This window comes from Orcinus orca, chromosome 6 (genome assembly GCF_937001465.1).
Source record: "Orcinus orca chromosome 6, mOrcOrc1.1, whole genome shotgun sequence".
Classification (NCBI taxonomy): domain Eukaryota; kingdom Metazoa; phylum Chordata; class Mammalia; order Artiodactyla; family Delphinidae; genus Orcinus; species Orcinus orca.
The window spans coordinates 75,549,598-75,569,520 of record NC_064564.1 but is presented as its reverse complement, the minus strand read 5'-3'; the positions used below and the strand labels follow the sequence as shown (position 1 = coordinate 75,569,520).

At 40.5% G+C, this 19,923-nt stretch overlaps 1 protein-coding gene across 1 annotated transcript in view; it reads right to left on the bottom strand.

Moving 5' to 3' along the window:
- Positions 1-2,340, bottom strand: part of RORB (RAR related orphan receptor B) — a 184,644-nt gene extending 182,304 nt beyond the window's left edge. Inside the window, exon 1 of the mRNA XM_004276383.3 lies at positions 1,688-2,340. Coding sequence (XP_004276431.1) covers positions 1,688-1,694 — 7 coding nt within the window. The 5' untranslated portion in view covers positions 1,695-2,340. The remainder of the gene's footprint in view (positions 1-1,687) is intronic.
- Between the last annotated feature and the right edge of the window lie 17,583 nt (positions 2,341-19,923).

The following is a 19,923-nucleotide window of genomic DNA, read 5'->3' as shown; positions in this document are numbered from 1 at the left end:
TGCACTCTCCAATTACCCAAGTATAGTCTCCTGAAAGAATTTGGGCAGTGGAGCATGTGACCAATCCCCCAACCGGGACACTAAACTGGAACCAGCTCGCACTCACGGGGCCCCCACTACCAGTATGCGGGTCAATCAAGACCATTTCACCAGGACGTCTCTGTCCCTTAGCTTCAGCTACCTCCCTCCCACCCACCTCCATGGATGGCCTCTCTGTTCCTCTTCCTCCTTCCCTTTCTTGCCACGTCCCAGCGCCTAGCTGGCTAACCCAGTCTCTGCTCTAGCGTCCAGGCTCGGGATTCACTTCGAGCGGAGCAGGGGGAACATGCCCGATACCGCATCCCGACGCTCCTCAAGAGGTACTGAGAATGTGGATGGGAGGTGAACACAGCCGAGTGGAAGGCGATGAGTGTTTGCAGCCCAACTCTCCCAAGTTCTTCTTGGCCAGTCCACCTGTCACGCGGGCTCGGGGATGTAGGAAGGTCCGGAGCTGGCCGTTTCCACCTTTCTGTTGCCAGGACTCAGAGGGACAGAGGAGGAGGAGAGGAGAGCCCCCGCCCCCGCCCCACCGCAAGAAACGCAGAATGGCTAGAAAGAAACACTGGGGAGTGTGGGGCGGCGGGTGCTCCGAGGCTCGCACTTATCCCCATGGCACGCGGGCACCCGGCCCGCTCTCCGAGAGAAGAGTGAAGTTGTGGCCAAGCAGACAGTGGAGGAAAGCGGCTCTGGGCACAGCGCGCAGGAAATGTGAAGGTCCTGGCACCGCAGGGGAGGAGACGGATCAAGTGATTCCCTAAAGCAGGCCAGGCCATCCGCCCGGGCAACCCAAAGTGCAGCCGGAACAAGTGTGTTGCCCCTGTCCCCGGCGCGTCACCCCACCGCCGCCAGTTAGCCCAGGGGACCTGCCACCGCAGTCGCCGCTGGGGGTCCTGACCCGAAGGTTCACCCAGCACCACCTCCCGCAGCGGCCCTTTGACAAAGGAGACTTCCCCGCCGCAGGTAGCGCGGGCTTTTATCCTCTGGAACTTTCTCCGCACAACTTTTTCAGGGTGGCGCTCGTCCCTGGGCCGCGCGGGCTCGGGCACGCGGACCTGGCCAGGGCGCAGCTCCGGCGCGAGGGACGCGCGCAGGGGACGAACCCGGAATCTGTGTCTTGTCCCACGACACCGCCCCCTCTGCCTACCACTCCCACGAAGGGACACTGTCCGCTGACCTGGACGCTGGTGGGCCTCGTAACCTGAAGAGTGTGTGTACCCGCCTGGCCGCCTGCCCGTGAGCCCCGCGCGCCTAACCCCGGCCGGCGACCGCCGCGCGCCCTGCGCTTCTAGCGGCTTCTGCCCAGAGGCATACTTCTCCCGGCTCTCCCTCCAACCGGCGTTCGCATCCGCACCCGAGAGTGACACCCCAAAATGGTACAGTACAACTCAAGGACTGAGAGGAAGCAACTAGCGTCGTCCCCCTCTCCAAAAAGCGCCCTCCCGTGTCCCTCCAGAACTCCTGAGAGGCATCAACACCTTCCCACAACTTTCTACGCCCAGGCCATTTGCAGCCCAACTGCGAACACGAACTCAGTAACTGCGCCCCGCCAACCTCTTTCCTCTTCGGCTGGGTGCGCTCCCCTCCCCCATCGCCCATCTGGCTGGAGTTGGCTGGACCGGGGAGACACGGTGCCTGCGGGCTCGCTTACCTCGCATGGTGTAGCCGCTCTCCCGCTCCGCGTAGTCATGAAGCTGCTCCCAGCCCGAACCCCGGAGAGCCCAAAAATCCCGCTCAGCACGAGTGAGGAAGGTAGTCGGCGAAGAGCTGCTCTGCCGAGAAAACCATCCCTTTAGGTGGACGCCGTGGCCGGAGGGTGACGTTTGCTGCCGCCGCTGCTATGTTAACAGTTTTGATGATGGTGGTGGTGACTGTTTTGATGGTTGTTTGGTTGTTTGTTTGTTTTCAGGAGGGGTGAAAAAAATGTGCTGGCTGGCTGGTGCCTGGGTTTTGTTTTGCTTTTGTTTTTCTTTTTTCTTTCTCTCCAATGTACTTGCTTTTTAAAAATGCCACCGCCTCCGGCTCAGAAGGTTTCTTTTGTGATCACTTGGACTGAGGAGGAGGAGGAAGGGCAGCAGCAGGAGGAGGAGTTGGTGGTGGTTTTGTTAGTTACAAAGAAGAGGGAGAAGGAGCAAGGGGAAAAAAAGGAAACAGAAAGAAGAGGAAGAAAGGCGGTGTGGATGGCAGAGCATGTGCGTTTTCACATGACATCTGTGCCTGTTAGCGGATCCACAATGTGAATTTTCACTGTTCAGTTACAGGAAGGAAGGGAGCGAGAGAGAAAGAGAGAGGAGAGAGATGGAGAGAGAGAGCCGAGAAGGGGCTTATACGCGAGGGCGGGTTTGGCTGGGACTTCCAGGCCCCGCCTCCTGTCAGCGCCGCCGCCAATCAGCGCCTGGCAGTTCTTGGAGGGGCTGGGACCACGGGGGAAAGGCTTGAAGGCGAAGGGCGGGGGATTAGGACACTGGAGCCGAAGGCGGCCGGGGCTGGAACTGGGCATTAGAGACTGTCCGAACTGGGCGGAGGAGGAGGAGAGGGACCGATAGAGTCGGGCAGATCTGCAGGTGACATTCACTTCCCATTCCAGGAGGAGGGAGGGGGCACTGACGAGTCCTTGGAAGGGAGGGACGCGGGGCTCTCCGGGTCCCTGGTTGCTTCCCTCTCTCGCAAAACCTGCGGGCCCCGAATAGTTAGTTGTGAATTTATGTCAGCTCTCCGCAGAGTCCATTTTCGGAAAACTTCGCGTGGCTGGCGGGGCTTTCCCCGGGCGGGACGCTTCAGTTTTAGTGGCAGAATAATGCAAATCAACTTTCATCACTTTGAGCACAACTAAAATGCCGTCCCATGCAAGTAGCCGTCCTCTTCCTTTAAAACCATCTTTTAGATGCTTCCTGCCCCAGTCCTAAAAACAAAATAAACAAAACAATGAGATCTCTTTTGCTTTTTAAAATTATTTTACAAAGTTTTAATGCTTTCTTTTATCGAAGAAATTGATTTTATCAGCATTTGGAGTTGCTAATAAACTGGCATTGGGCCATACGACTCAGTGATAACAGCCCCAATGGCAGTGTGGCTACCTTAGTGGTGCAAGGTAAAGGGCTGGCTGAGGCTACAAGGTATGATTGTGTGGTGCTATTGATGAAGTAAGTTTCAGGGCTTTAGCGGGGAGGAACTGTTTATTCTAGTTGCTACTAGAAGACATTTGTCTATTTAGAGGGGTCTGGCAATTAAACGTAGGTAGTTATCGTATTCCTGAGGTGAAAACTGTCATCTATGACCGTTTATTTGTATTGTGGTAAAAATCTAATGCATATATCAAAACTGTTCCTTTTCAAGTTTCCTCCTCTCATTGGACATACTACATAGATGATCACATTTACTTCCCATAGGGAACTTTGTAAATACTTTAACTGGTCACCCTAACAGACAGAGAGGTGAAAAATTTTGCCTAATCTACTCAGTCTTAAGGCATTGAGGCTTCTACTCTATAGCATACCTGTTGGCAGAGCAGGCCTCATCATTGTTTAGATACCTGAATAATTTGATTTTTACTGGTATTTATTTATATTACGTCATGTAACACAAAGTGCAATGTAGAATTGGCAATTATTTAGTTAATTAGATCACCCTACGCTGCCAAGTAGTCCCCCCCAACCCCGATTAAATAAAAATGGATTACTTTCTGAATCTTCACTAGTGTTAAATTGACTTAGCCTTGCTGTATGCACTTCCATTTGCAAGCCAATGTGTAATTTAGGAGAATTTTAGTATTAAGAGTGAAAGTTGATTGAGTCTTTAATGAAATGAAATGAACAAAAGGAAGTTACTGTTCAGAATAGTTATTCCCTTATAAATCTTTCCCCTAGATTTTGTAATTGACACAGTAGTTAACCTTTTAAGATAATATTTAAGCCTCCCTAGTTTTATCATTTTAATCAAGTAAAATATATTCATCATAACTACATTAAAGCTGAACTAAGTTATGCCTAATTTAGTTGCTTCATTAAAAATAACTGAATATAAAATAGTCAAGAAACAAATTGTGACTACATCATTTTAATTTTATGTGTTTCAAGCAGAGACACAGGAATATTGAAAATTCCAAAGCCTTTGTAAACATTATAATTATTATTGCTGTCATTATTTTAGATTTCTATGTCTCATTAAAGAGGAATTTCAAAGTTCAAGAATTTTAACTCTTTCATCTAGTCCTAAATTTCTAAACATTTACTGAACACTGAAATTTCCTTTTACTGCTATAATATCTGTAATTATTTTAAAACATAGTCAAAATATATATTAAAAGTACTTTTTTCTCCTTCTACATATTTTTATATATCCTTTGCTTTGTGGGTTTAACCAAGCATACTTTTGCTTAGAACTATATCACATATTTATTAATCTCTCCTGAACACTTTTGAAAAACTGTTAATTTGAAATAAAGACAATTATGTTACATTATTTTTTCAAAACTATGTATATTACATATATGGTCGTGCAAAGTATCTATTTTAGAGTGGAATAAATGTTGATCATTGGTTATAATGTGGTGATCTGGGACATTTTGCATCTTCCTAAAAATTAGAAAACCTAGTCTTGAGTGTTTCTATTAACTTTCAAATTATTTCAACTGAATGGAACCTATTTATGTAAAATAAATATTCAGGATTTAAATTAAAGAAATCAGCATTTTTCAAGAAGTCACGAAATACTTATCTATAATCTTATGTTTTTGTAACCCATCTGCCAGCAAATATCCATATGTCAAGTGGCATAATAATAATACATTAATATAATATCCTTGATCACGTGAAGCTCAGTGTCAGTAATTTTATTTGAATAATTATGGAACTGTCTGGTTTCCTATAAGCTTGAAACTCTGCTTTTGGCTCTGGGCCTGAAGGATGTTCTTAGTTGACAGCTAAATTTTGATAAGTTTAAATGATAATCAGTAAGTCACACAGACTGACTGTATTCAGTCTCAAGAATTGATATAGTTTCACTCAGGCTTGCCTGCTTACCTGCTTTCCCCATATATCACTACCCCTAAGGTTAGGCTGTATGCCCATGGAGTAATAATGACGAGAAATATCCTGACAGACCCAAAGGTCTAATATGAGCCAACCACTTAGGGTGACCGTGGCATTTAGGATTACACTATTTCAATCCTAAAATGCTTGGAACAAAATAGGAAGGAATTGTTCATTATATTCTGAGCTGGTCAGTCTATATATAGAGACTATTTTATTTTTGTTTTGTTTTGTTTTTTTAAAGGTTTATTATTTATTTAATTTATTTTTGGCTGCATCGGGTCTTAGCTGTGGCATGCAGGCTTCTCTCTAGTTGTGCCGTGCAGGTTTTCTCTTCTCTAGTTGTGGCACGCGGCCTCCAGGGCGCGTGGGCTCTCTAGTTGAGGTGTGAGCTCAGGAGTTGTGGTGTGAGGGCTTAGTTCCCCCGTGGCATGTGGGATTTTAGTTCCCTGACAAGGGATAGAAGCCGCATCCCCTGCACTGTAAAGCGGATTCTTTACCACTGGACCACCAGGGAAGTTCCAAAACTCTTTTAAATAACTCTGAATCTTGGGGGGATATTGGCAACACTGATATTACATTTAGAATGACTTAAAGATTGGGTGTTTTTAGCCCAGTTTAGGGAAGCTGTGTGGCTGTGAAAGTTGAAAGAGAGGTATAAAGCTGCCTTTAAATGTTGGAAAAGCCAGAAAAATATAAGAATTTTTAACGTTTGAACCTATTAAAAATGGAAAAGGTGAAGTACTGAATTCCCTGTTGCTGAAGGAATCTGAGAAAAGACTGAATGAAAGACTGGTAAAGATGCTCAAGTATACAGACTTTTCTACTAGGCTGAAAATTGTCCTGATTACCTCCAGTTTGTTCTGTAACTCTAAGTGTACTCACAGGTAGGCAGCAACCTCTGCCCCAGTAGCTGCAGCAGAGTTATGCTTCCCACTGAGAAGGTAGGCTCCTTGAGAGCAGGGGCCAGAATTTCCCTAAGGTTTGGAAGCGCTCCTGGTGTTTTATAGGCGCTTGGTAATTACTGGTTGAATGAATCCTTTCTACTCTTTGTCCACTGGATGTGAACCAGAAATGTAGCAAAGACCTGAATAAGATCTCTTCTTTCTTAGTCTCTAGTGAATAGGAGAGAGAGAAGAAGAGGGAGAGAGGGGAAAGGGGAGAGATTTTTTTTTTTTCATTTTAAATTCTCCTAATTTGGGGAAGAAAAAAAATGATGTTTGAGTTTGGTTACATAATCATAAAAGCAAACAAAATCTAGTTATTTTCATATTTATTACTAATTTCAATTTTATTCCCAGATGGAGAGTCTTCATAATCTTTCAGTACTTTAAATTTTGCTTCATTTTTAAGTATGGATGTAAATTCAACAAGTTTTCAGAATGAAAAAAGAGCAAATATTAAAAATGTTTAGCTGGGTCTTTTCACAATAAATTGGAAAAAGTGTTAAGGACCAAAACAAAATGAACCCCAATATGTGAGGGTAAGAGGTAAGTTTAAAAAGGGACCAATATACAGGTCAGGAAAAAAAGCTAGTATTTTTGGATGAGTTTCATGATCTATCAGGCTATCTAATTTCTATTTCTTTTTTTTTTTTTTTTTTGCGATACGCGGGCCTCTCACCGTTGTGGCCTCTCCTGTTGCGGGGCACAGGCTCCGGACGCGCAGGCCCAGCGGCCATGGCTCACGGGCCCAGCCGCTCCGCGTCATGTGGGATCCTCCCGGACCAGGGCACGAACCCATGTCCCCTGCATCGGCAGGCGGACTCTCAACCACTGCGCCACCAGGGAAGCCCTACTCTAACATTTTAATAGTGGTTAACTGCAGGAATTTGAGAGAGACAAAATAACATTTTGTGTCATACATTTTGTACTGTGATTTATTTACAAGAAGCAGATAATACTCTGTGTGTGTGTATGTCTTTGTGTGTAATGAAGAAGTTTTTTCAAGAGGACCGGAGGGGGGAAAAAGATGAGTACACGGAACTTCCTTTACCAAACTTGCTCTAAAGTCATTCCAATGAAAGCAGAATATTTTGGCACAGAAACAGATACATAATGGAGCGTTATCAGAGCATGCAGAAATTGATTTAAGACTATGAGGACTTTATATAAAAACCAAGGTAGAATTTCAGTTCAGATTGAAAAATATGATGCATTTTAATGTGATGGATAATGCCAGATTTCTCAGATCATATACAAAAATACATTTCAAATGAATTAAAGATTTAAATGACATATATAAGCAAATACATAAAATAACAGAATTATATTTTTGTATATACTTATATAATGTTTTGTATGGGGCAAACTTTTCTAAATTAGGAAACTCAGCTTTTATAAGGAAAAAATTAGATGTTTTTTCCTATACACAAATTAAGAAAATGAGTAATTTAAATGACAAAAGACCCCCAAAACAAAGTGAAAATACATACAATAGGCTGGAAAAAATATTGCTGCACAAATGATTAATAGTCTTTATAAACAAATGTATAGAAACTTACAAATGGATATGAATTAGACAAAAAACTCAAAACTGGAGTTGCTAGAGAATAAAGGGAAGCTGCTTAGCGGATTTTTTTTAACTTGATTTTCTTTGCTACAGGTGAACAATTTCTCTTTCATGTTTATATCTCAGTGCTGTTAGAAAGTCTGTTTCCAGATCACTTGACCATATTTAAAATGTCTTGTGTTTATTAAAATATGAATTAAAATGCAAATATAATATGTTATATAACTTCACCTTAGCTGTTGATGCACTGCAAAATTCATCTTCAATTTGCTACTACTCTCTATATTCCTGCTTTATTAATCCAAGCCACTGTCCCTCTCCTACCTAGATGGGTACCATGTTCTCAGAATTTGTCTCTTTACCTCCATTTGTGCCCCTTAGTCCATCAATTTTCCATCTGGCATCTAGAGAGGACTTTTAAAAATGTAACTCAAACAATCAATATTCCCTTGGTAAGACATTTCAGTGTCTTCCAATTGCATTTAGGAAATAACCCATACTTCTTTCTTTGGTTTAGAAAGAGGGTGCATACATACATATTCTGGTTTGCCATGGCATCCTGCATAATTATCAGAAGTGCCCCCTTTCATTCTCAAAAGTGTTCCAGTCTGAGCAATATAAAATATAGTTACCCTAGTTATAAAGCTCTGCTGGCTTAAAGGTTACATCCTCAGAGAAATCCTCCTTCATCGTATCACTTAAAAGAGCCCTCACTGATAATTCTTTATCAGAGCATCTCTTTGTGGTCTTTAACGCACATAGCAAATTTATGATTATTTTCTTTTCTTCTCTTATTATTATCTAATGAAGGAAGTACATTAATTTATATTTAATATTATTATTAGCCCCATGAAGCAGGGACTAAATCTCTGCTGTTTTTGTATTAGGTCATCAGGGCCTAGCACGTGCCTGACACTTAGCACATGCTTAAGAAACGTTTGTTCAATGAACCGATCCTTGGACTAATTATTGGGATTTTTTTTTTCAGTTTTTAATTTAAAATTTATTATAATGGGGTCTGTGCAAAAGGAGGGAGTGAAGGGTGGGGAACATGCAGGGACACAGGAACACGATGACATGGCCAGGGCCACAACTTCTGTCGTGGGGGTAGGGATGAAAAGAAAAGGCCAGGGCTGGAGCTGGGGTGGAAGAGGGAAGGGGGAGACACTGTGGCTGCATCCCCCCCACCCCCAGGAAGCATGTCTAGTCCCTGAATCTCCCCCATTTACCCTGGCCTCCTAAGATACCATCTCTTGTCCTGCCTCTGGCCCTAGTGGCTCCTTCTTTTGCTCCCTTTGACTTGTTTTCCTCCGACAGATTCTCAAGCAGGATGATGTTTAGGGCCTGACCCCAAACCACCCCGCCTTATGAAGGTACAGCCTTTTCCTTCCCTGTTTCTGCCCCTTCTCAGATCTCACCTTTCCCCCTCTCTGGGACAGAATCTTTGATTTCCCTCCTTCCTCTCCTCCCTCCCCCTGGAAAAAGAAATTAAAAAAGGACCAACTCCCCAGCAATGTAAATAATACTTTTTTTTTTCTCTTTGAAAACTTGTTTGTTTCACACATTTGCTGTGATGCCTCCATGTTGCATTATGGCCGCATTTAAAAAATGCATGGAATATTAAGTTTTTCTTTTCAAGAAAATTGACATATATAGTGATGATTAAGGGTATCAATTCTGGAGTAAAATAAAACAACAACAAAAATAAACAAAAATTGTTTTCTGTTCCCAGATCTGCTGTTTTCAGTGTGAGTTGGTATTTAACCTGCCTGAAACTCACTTGAAAAAAATATATATAATAGGCCTATAAACAAACTCAATAGAATAAAATGGGATATATTAACATAATGCTTCTCACATCATAATCATGCAAAAATCATCAACTATTGATACTTTTAAAAAAAAATTCCTTGTAGAAAAATTATTTTGTGACTTAGCAACAGTATATTTTTCAGTTCAGGTCAATTAGATTTTGTTTGCCCATAACACTTCCCAGCTATTTCTGAACAATCAATGAATGCACAAAATATAAACTAATTTAATATTTACCACATTATTTGTTATTTTCAATTTGATACTTCCCAACTGCTTTATGATACCTTTTTTTTCTCCTTCCTTATTTTGAATTAATAAATTCTGGAACATTTCATTTATTTTTCCTCTATTGGCATGCTTATTACACATCCTTTCACTATTCTTTTAGTAACTCCCACAAAGTGTAAACATGTGTTCTTGTATCATTAGAATGAATATAAGTTAGTTCTCTTACCACACTCCAGTCAATGCTGAGACTTTTGGACACTGAACTCTATTAACTGTCCTCAACCCTCCAGGTGCCATTAGTTATTATTGTCATGTATTTTAATTCTACATATATTTTAATACTCTTAAAATACTATTGTTATTTTGTATAGTCAGTATTCTTTCAGATTTGCCCCAAATTTAGCAAACATAATTTTTTCCTGCATTGCTGTGTTTCCCTTTGGGATAATTTTCCTTCTGCCTGAAGAACTACTTTTAGCATGCCCTTTCATGTAGGCTGCTTGATGAATGTGCTTAGTCTTTGATGATCCAGAAATTTCTATGTTGCTTCACGTTTGAAAGATATTTTCACTGGTTGCCAATTTTTTTTTCACACCATATTCATATCATTCCATTTTGTTCTGTCTTACATCTTTTCTGTTGAAGAGTTAGTTCTCAATCACGTGGTTATTCCTTGAAAAACAATGTACCCTTCTTTTTGGATCCTTTTTGTGATTTTCTCTGTCTTTGGTTTTCAGCTTTTTTACTGTGATGTATGTAGGTGTGGTTTTCTTTTCAATACCCCATCTGGGTTTGCAGCATCTCCTGAAACTATGGCTTGATATCTTTCATCAACTGGAAATTTTTTGACATTTATTCTTAAATATTGTTCTTGCCTCCTTCTGGAGGGAGATGATGCTATACATTTGTTAGAACTTTTGTTGCATCCCATATGTCCTTTTCACTCTTAAATGTATTTTTCTATTCTTTTTGCCCTTCAGGCTTCCATTAGGGTATTTTATACTTACCTAACTTCTAGTTCACTAATTCTTTCCTCAGCTATATCTGGTCTTCATGTTTGTTGTTAAACCTATCTACTGAGTTCTTTGTTTCAGTAATTGTATTTTTTTCAGTCCTTGAGTTTCTATTTGGTTCTTTTTTATAGGTTCCTGTTATCTGGTAAAGTCCTGCATCTTGTCACCTGTTTTCTTGAAATATGAATATATAGTTACTTTAAAGTCCATGTCTGATAATTCCAATATCTGGGTCATCTGTTAGCTTTATATATTGTTATTTACTCTCCAGAATTTTAAAATTGAAATTCTGAACACAGTCTGTAATTATACAGTTTCTGGGCAGTCTAAATGCTACTTTTTATGGTGGTATTTATCTTTCTCTGTTTCAGAAAAGGTTAGAATGGACAAAGAAAACAGAAGTGATGATAATTTTGAAGACTTGAGTTTGAAAAAAAATTTTGTTGAAAGGCATGTACACAGACCAAATGACTCAGGGCATTTTCCATTAAGATTAAAGAACTTCCTGTGTGTTTCCACTTCCCAAATATCAAAATTGTTACTGATATATTGCTGCATGTTTACAATATCACTAAAAATACTACTCTGTTTACAACTTACTCACCGAAGTCATACCATTTCTCAATACAAAATGCTGTTTTTAATCTCTTCTATTGCTCAAAGGAGTAGACGGGAATTGCATTTTGCTTTTTAAGACGTGAGATCTCATCCTTGGTACTTACTACCACATTTCTTTCCTTGAAATAAAGAATATGCAGCTAACTACAGCTACTTTAGGGACCAAGATTACAATCACCACGCCCCTCCCTTAAAATGAATCCACATACATGCCACGGGATCTCCCAGTTTGAATGTCTGGCAGACCTGGGGCCTGACAGCATTCTGATAAATGATGCACATACATAATTTGAAAATCTAAAGTGCATGGCAGAGATCAGGAGATGTTTGTGTTAATGAAAGCATGATTTTCTGGATCAAAGCAGACAAGGGAGGCCTAATTCTCTCAGATGAGGAGGGCTGCAGAATCTGTTTAGTGAATGAAAAGAGAGGTTGATGCAAGATGAGCTCTTTAAATAAGGGCAAAGTACTTTATCAATCCAAACCAATTTTCGAAAAGTCCATCCTCCTCTCTGGAGGGATACTGGGAGTAAAGGCATGAAATCAATATGCTTTTTAAAAACTCGAGGAAAGTATATCTTAATTCCCAAGTGGTATGCTTACAACCTCAGTCAGCTGGTATGAAAATCTGGAAAAAAAATCTTTGTTTTATTTGAATGTAAATTTTGTTCACATCAACAGCCAGGACTTAGAGGAGAGAGAGAGAAAAATATATGAGTGTGAGATAGAAGGTGAAAATAAAGTGTGAGAAAAGAAATGAGAATTCAGGGATAAAAAAGTTTTGAGAGAATGGGGGAAGGTATACATGTGTCTTTAATAAAGTGATAACTAATAATTATTCTGTATTTAGTGGAACATATTTCAGATTAGTCAGTCTGTGAAAAATAAGGAAAAGTTGGGCTGGAATAAAGATGGAGAACAGAAAAGGAAGAAGAAGGGAGGAAAGAATGGGAGGAGGGCAAGGGCAGTGGAAACTTTCATTGTTTGTTTAGCTGTGCTTATTGGCTTCTGTGAAGGGAAACTGATTACTTAGGACTGGAGTTGATTGCCTGGTTTCCTGAGGAGTAGTACCTGGGTTTTTGTTTGTTTGTTTGTATTTTGGCAATTCAGTACCAAAAATTTCCTCGCAATGGCCCCCCTAAGTTACCAGTCCCTATCTTTGACCACTTTGATCTACCATGGGAAAAGGGAGTGATGGGCTTTTCTGCTTACGTTTATATGCAACATGTAAATATGAAACTAATATTACAGGGCAATGTTCACAGTCCCCCAAAAAAAGTTTCACAAAGGACTTTGTTTTTCTTTACTGCAAACTAAAACATAGCCATTAATTAAGTTGTTTTATGAGCTTTTTTTTTCTTTTAGGTTTTGGTAAAGTTAATATTGTTCATTTGGAAATTACTTAAGCTTAATAATAAAATTAGTACTATGAGACAGCTACTATCTTAAAAAAAGACGAAAAAAATTTCAAACACCAGTGAGTTTACAGAACTTATGAAACATTCAAGTGAAACTTTTTTTTTTCATTTGACAGGTTTGTTACCGCTCAGAGTGTAGTAGAAATAGAAAAAAAAAGTTGTTTTTTAGAAGAATTAATTTTTGCTGGTCACAAGTCTCAAAGCTCTATGTAATCAAGGTAGAGCAAAAAAGTATGGCATTGAATATAATTGATTATGTCATATTTTAACACATGTGCAGGTGTGTCCCCAGAGAAGGCTAGGATGATTTCATGTATTTAAACTCAAGGTAAGTTGATAAACAGTTGTAGGTATTTGCTTAGATCTCTTGCATCTGCTATCTTTGCTTCTGGGTATACTGGAAGGATATAAATGAAATGGTAAGTGGAGGGGTTCAGGGCAACAAGCTATGTGTTCTTCTCCCCACTCCAAGGAGTGGGTTGCATTCATTTCCTGTCCCAACAGATTTAGAAATGGAAGAACAAGTGTCCAGCAGAGGGTGCAGTGCTGGAGTCAGGAGGGCTGGACCTCGTTTAGCAACCACCTTAAACCTACTGGTTAGATGGAGCCAGAGAATCTGACTACACTGCGGTGATGATAATACTTAAAAGGTGCCAGCACCTTCCCTTACCTAGGGAGCTAACTGCAGACCACCAAATAAATATTTTAACTTCAAGCCCACTGAGCTCAAAATTAACTATACAAAACCAACCATACTCATCTGCCTTAACAGTTGTTATTTAATTAATTTTTAAAATTAAAGTAGAGCATGTATGAATGAAGAGCTATCAGGGAAATATCAATAAGCTATTAATTTTTCATAGTTGCCTTCAATCAAGGGTAGTTTATTACCTTATATCTCATATTTCTCACGTTACCTGTCTCTAGAGTCAATTTTTTTTTTTCCTGATTCATTCTATGTTTGTTTCCTTTAAATGCTGAAATAGCTAGATCTTTAGCAACCTGCCTGCACACTGATATTTTTGCCTTGGTAGGCTACCTCTTGTGGGCAATAATAGATCCTTACATTAGCTCTCAGAAAGATCTACAGTCTCCAAAGAAGAGTTTTTTTTCCCTAAAGGACTAAAGAACTTGGCAATGACAAAAGGATAGTAAATGGAAACATTAAGATACCTAAGGAAAAGGCAAAAAGGTTTTGATCCTGTGGACTTTGATGAGTGGGCAATCTCAGTGCCTGTAAGGATCCTGGACTTGATAGAAAAATGTGGATCATGTAGTTACAAATGAATGAGATGAAACTCTAGGGAGGAAAAAAGGAATTATTTTTAAGAAGCAGACATTATGGGCTTCCCTGGTGGCGCAGTGGTTGAGAGTCCGCCTGCCGATGCAGGGGACACGGGTTCGTGCCCCGGTCCGGGAGGATCCCACATGCCGCGGAGCGGCTGGGCCAGTGAGCTATGGCCACTGAGCCTGCGCGTCCGGAGCCTGTGCTCCGCAACGGGAGAGCCCACAACAGTGAGAGGCCCGGGTACGGCAAAAAAAAAAAAAAAAAAAAAAAAAAAAAGCAGACATCATGAAGCCATTACTATATTTACAGGTTTTTTCATTCATTTAAAAATTCAATGAATATAGATTTAAGTAAAATCTGCCATTTCATTCACCTATGTATTTCAACAGAGATCAAACCTTGAGTAAATTCTATTACAAAGACAATAAAAATTGCTAAAATTCAAATGTTTACTTAACTAGGAATGTTTCTATAAAATATTCTAAGATATACATAAGCCTGCAAAATCATTGTTCTATATAATTTTGCTTTTAAATTTATAAGAATATTACAAAAATACTTTAAAATCAAAAAATTAAGCCAACTAAATAAAAAACAAAACTTGAATTTACTGGAAAGATGATTTCATGAACCACATTAAAATTATTATTTTTAACAGAATATTTTTTAGAGCAGTTTTAGGTTTACAGAAAAATGCGCAGATAGTAGAGTTCTCATATGTCTCTCTTCCCCCATTCTCATAACAGTTTCTCCTTTTAATAATATCTTGCATTTGTGTGGTAATTTTTTTACAACTAATGAAACAATATTAATACATTATTATGAGCTAAAAGCCATAGTTTACATTAGGGCTCCTCTTTGTGTTGTACACTCTATGGGTTTTAACAAATGTGTAATTACATGTATTCATTATTACAGAACAGTTGCACTATCCTAAAAATCATACAGAATAGTTTCATTATCCTAAAAATCCCCTGTGCACCACCTATTCATTTCTCTCTCCCTTTCCCCCCACTCTGAATCCATGGCAACCACTGACCACTTTACTTTGAGAATTTGAAGAAATGTCCACAGCCACCCCAACCTTCAGCAACCACCACCCCGATCCGTCAGCAGGCATCAACATCGAGGCAAGACCCACCACCAGCAAAAAGATTATTATGATGTGCTGAAGGCTCAGACGATGGTCTGCATTTTTTAGCAATAAAGTATTTTTAAATTAAGGTATATACATTTTTTCCTAGACATAATGCTATTGCACATGTAGACTACAGAAAAGTATAAATGTAAGTTTTATATGCATTGGGAAACCAAAAACTTCATGTGACTCACTTGATCACAATATTCACTTTATTGCAGTGGTCAGGAACCAAACCTGCAGTATCTCCAAGGTATGCTGGATGTGAAAGCTCCCGATATTCAATTATGATGAGTCTTAATCTGTTTCTTGACACAACTCCTCTCACCCATTCCTCCCTGTTTATGGTTTACTGAAATTCTAATTGTCAAGGAAAGGCTATTCTGTGGTATATCAGTGTGATCAGGATTCTGTGGGTTGTAAGTGATACAAGTATCACTCAAACACTCAAGAAAATAGCACTAGTTTGAGAAAAACAGAATTTAGTAGCTTATGGCCAGAATGAGTACAGTTGGGTTTAGGACCTCACATAATATCATTTCCATCTTTCAAATCTGCCTTATTATGTGTTAACTTCCTTTTCAGGTACCCAGGAGGTGGTAAAGATAGTCACCAGATATTCTTGCCTATGTTCTACCACCTGAGCGAACTCAATGCAAATAGAGTATCTCTTCTAACAGTTTAGCAAAAGTCCCAGATCTGCTTGGCTTGCATCATGTTCCCAACCTTGAATCAGTGATGTGGGTCTGGAGTAGGTCCTTGTAGAACTTCAAGGGGGTGAAGGAATTGTGGAATTACCACTGGAATTATGTGGGAGGAGAATTTCACCAAATGAAAACTGGGTTTGGCAGGCAAAATAGCACAAGCATATGTATATTATACATTCCTGTAGGGACTCCTTTTGTAGCCCTTTCTAAGGGACAATGCAGAACAGAAGGACAGTAAAACAATCTCAGCTATTTCCATTTGCTCTCCCCTGAGAGGAGGAAGAACTCCTGAGCCAACTGCTGCTGCCATATGATTTATAGGGGAGCCACCCTTGTGGACAGAGAGTAGCTGTCACAGCCTGGTCCAATTCCACCTCATTTCCCTGAATTTCCACTTGGAACTCTCTATAAGTAAGGATGGTGTTTGTAAATCACAGAAAGACCATTAACAGTGGATGAATTAAATAGGGAGGGTTTTTTTGTTTTTGTTTGTTTCACATTATAAGAATGCCAGAGGTAAGCCAGCCAGTACAGTGTCTCCATGATTCCATCAGGAACATAGGTGTCTTTTATCTGTTCCCAGGAATTATAGGATACTATATAGTTTTTGTCCTCATGCTTTTTCCCTGGGGATCTCAAGATATTTTTCCTACCTCCTACATTACATCAGGAACAAGTGGAAAGAAGAGGGCAAAAGGTGCATGCCAGCTCACTGTCCTCTCTGAGAGAGAGAAAAGGGGCCCTTGGCAGGGAGGAACTGGCCTGGCGCTATCAATGGGCCTTGGTGTTGCTAGGAGCTGGCCTGGCACTCACAGCTAGGCCTTGGCAACCAAAGGCACAGCACTAGAGATACCAGAATTATAGACAGGGTTGAAGAGAAAAGGAGTGAAAATAAAACCTCTGACTATTCACAAGTTGGGCTAGACTTGACCTTCCTCCACAGTGTACTACCCAAGTGGACCACTGTAAATATGGCTGAAAAAATTAAATTAACTCTGTCTGGATTATGTAAATAGTCTCAGAGAAAGCAAACTGAGAGAGCAAATGGCAAAACTGTGAAATACAGTTATATTTGCAAACATGAGAACCTAGTTTTGACATTTTCTTAAATAACCAAGATTTATTCTTTAAAAATCTAAATAACACAAGTGATACATAAACACATATGCATTATGAAAAATTCAAATAATTTAAAGTGTAGAGGGTAAAAATTACAACCCCCTTTCCCTTCCTCCACAATCCTCTCCTTTCACCAGCAGGAACCACTGCTAAAATATTAGTGCATTTATTAGAAAACACTTCACTTTACATTTATACTCATAAATTTTAGACGTGAGATCAAGATGGCACAGTAAGAGGATGTGGCGCTCACCTCTCCCATGAACACATCAAAAATACATCTACGTATGGAACAATTCTCATGGAAAACCAACTGGAAACTGGCAGAAGGATTCCTGTACAACCAAGGCTGTAAGAAAGTTACATACGTAATTGAGGAGGAAGGGAAGAAAAGCGATCAGGTTGGGACCTGTGCCCCGGGACGGGAATCAGAGGAAAAGAGAAATTACACAAGTGAGCACTCGACCTGGGCAGTAAGTGGGTTGAGCCACAGAGTGGGCATCCCAGTCCTGGGGTCCTAGGTGTAGGGGATAAGCACCCTTGGCTGCTTGGAGAACTGCTGGGACAGACAGAAAAGCTAGAGAAGCCTAGACTCCATTCATGAGGTGCACTCGGGTGCTGGCTTGCCACCAGGCAGGGCAGAGAGAGGCCTGCCCTAATGGCTGCTGCCTTGTTGTGTTCCCCATCCCTAGCCGAGCAAACACGCTGGCCCTGCTCACTCTATGCCACAGCTTGGCACTGGACATGGGGCAGCCAGCACCTGAGAAAAGACTTAATCTAGGGACAGAGGCAACCCAGGGGCCCAGCGTGTAGCCCAGGTGGAGCAGTGGCAACCATTGTTGGCGCTGACTCAAACAGCATCACAGAAGCAGCCCAGACTTCTGATGGCAGCACAGCTGCTGGAATTCCCACAACTCCCTCGCTGTGCTCCCCAGGCCCAACTAATTGAACACTCCAGCCCTGCCTACTCCATGCCACAGCCTAGCACTAGATCTGGGTGAAGATGCAACCATGGGCTGCTTCTGAGTGGAGCCACAGACACCTACATAGGTGGAGCATCAGATCTGTGTAAGTGCAGGAGCCCCACTTGCTTCAGCACTCCCCTCCTTTGAGGCAAAGATCCCAGAGCAGGGAGGAGGGAAAACACACACTTAAAGAGAACAGACCCAGCTTGAGCCCATCCCTGGAGCCTGAGAGGGTGGTGACGGCCACTGAGAAGAGAGGAAATCACGCCTCACACCCTGTGCAGGCTTTAGCTCTTCCATTACGAGCCACACCACTTACCAGGGTGATAGCTGCCAGCACACCTTGAAGGAGGATGTGTCTGGCATCCACATCAAATCCAGCTCTCCCACTGAAGGCACTGGGCACGCACAGTCTGCACAGTGATGCTCCCACATAAGAACACTCTTTCAAGACCACAGTAGATAACCGTTTCAACCAAATTCATAGAGACAGAGAAAGTTAAGTGAAATAAAAAGGCAGAGGAACTACTCTCAATTGAAAGAGCAAAAGAAAACCCCTGAGAAAATAAATAATGAAACAGAAACACCAATCTACCAGATAAAGACTTCAAAACATTGGTAATAAAAATGCTAACCGAATTAGAAAAGAGAATTGATCCAAACACAAATTAGTTTAACAAGGAACTAGAAAATATAAAGAAGATCGAATCAAAAATACATAATTCAATATCTGAGATAAAAATCACTCTAGAAGCAATGAACAGCAGACTGTGACACAGAAGAATGCATACGTGACCTGGAAGATAGTATAATGGAAATCACCCAATCAGAACAGCAGACAGAAAGACTAAAGAAAAAAATATATATATGAATGCAACATACAAGAGTTCTTGGATAACATCAAATATGCCACCATTCACATTATAGGGGTTCTGGAAGGAGAAGAGCGAGAAGGGTATCAAAAACGTATTTGAAGAAACTATGGCTAAAAACTTCCCAGACCTAAAGAAGGAAACAGATATCCAGGTACAGGAGCACAGAGGGTCCCAAACGATCCCACACCAAGACATATCATAATTAAAATGGCAAAAGTTAAAAATAAAGAGAAAATTCTAAAGGCAGCAAGTTAAAAATAAAGAGAAAATTCTAAAGGCAGCAAGAGAAAAACAGAGTCTTATACAAGGGAATCTCCATAAGGTTATCAGCTGATTTGTTTGCAGAAACTTTGCAGGCCATAAGAGAGTGGTATGATCTATTCAAAGTTCTGAAAGGGGAAAATCTACAACCTAGGATACTCTACCCAGCAAGATAATCATTTAGAATAGAAGGAGAGAGAAAGAATTTCTCAGACAAGCAAAAACTAAAATAATTCATCAATAATAAACCTACCCTATAAGAAATGTTAAAGGATCTTCTCTAAATGGAAAAGAAGTAAGAATATACAGGAAAGGGAAAATCCCAACAGGAAAAGCAAATATATAGTAAGGATTGAAGATAACTTAATTAAGATCACTTAGATTAAAAGACAAAAAATTTAAAAGTAACTATAACTACAATAAACAGTAAAGGGATAAGCATGACGATGTAATATATGACATCAAAAACAAAATGTGGGGGAGGGGAGTAAAAAATGTAGATCTTTTAGAATGTGTTAGAACTTAAACAACTATCAGTTTAAATCAAGTTGATATTATTAGCGGTCAACATATATGAATCCCATGGTAACCACAAATCAAAAACCTGCATTAGATACACAACCAAACATAAAAAAGGAACTCAAGCACATTACAAAAGAAAATCATCAAACCACAATGGGAGAAACAAAAAGAAAAAGAAATAAACAGAGAAGAACTACAAAAACAACCGGAAAACAAGTAATAAAATGTTAATGAGTACATACTTATTAAAAATCACTTTACATGTCAGTGGACTAAATGTTCCATTCAAAAGACATAGGGTGACTGATTGGTCAATATGCTGCCTACAAGAAACTCACTTCGGGGCTAAAGACACATGCAGATTGAAAGTGAGGGGATG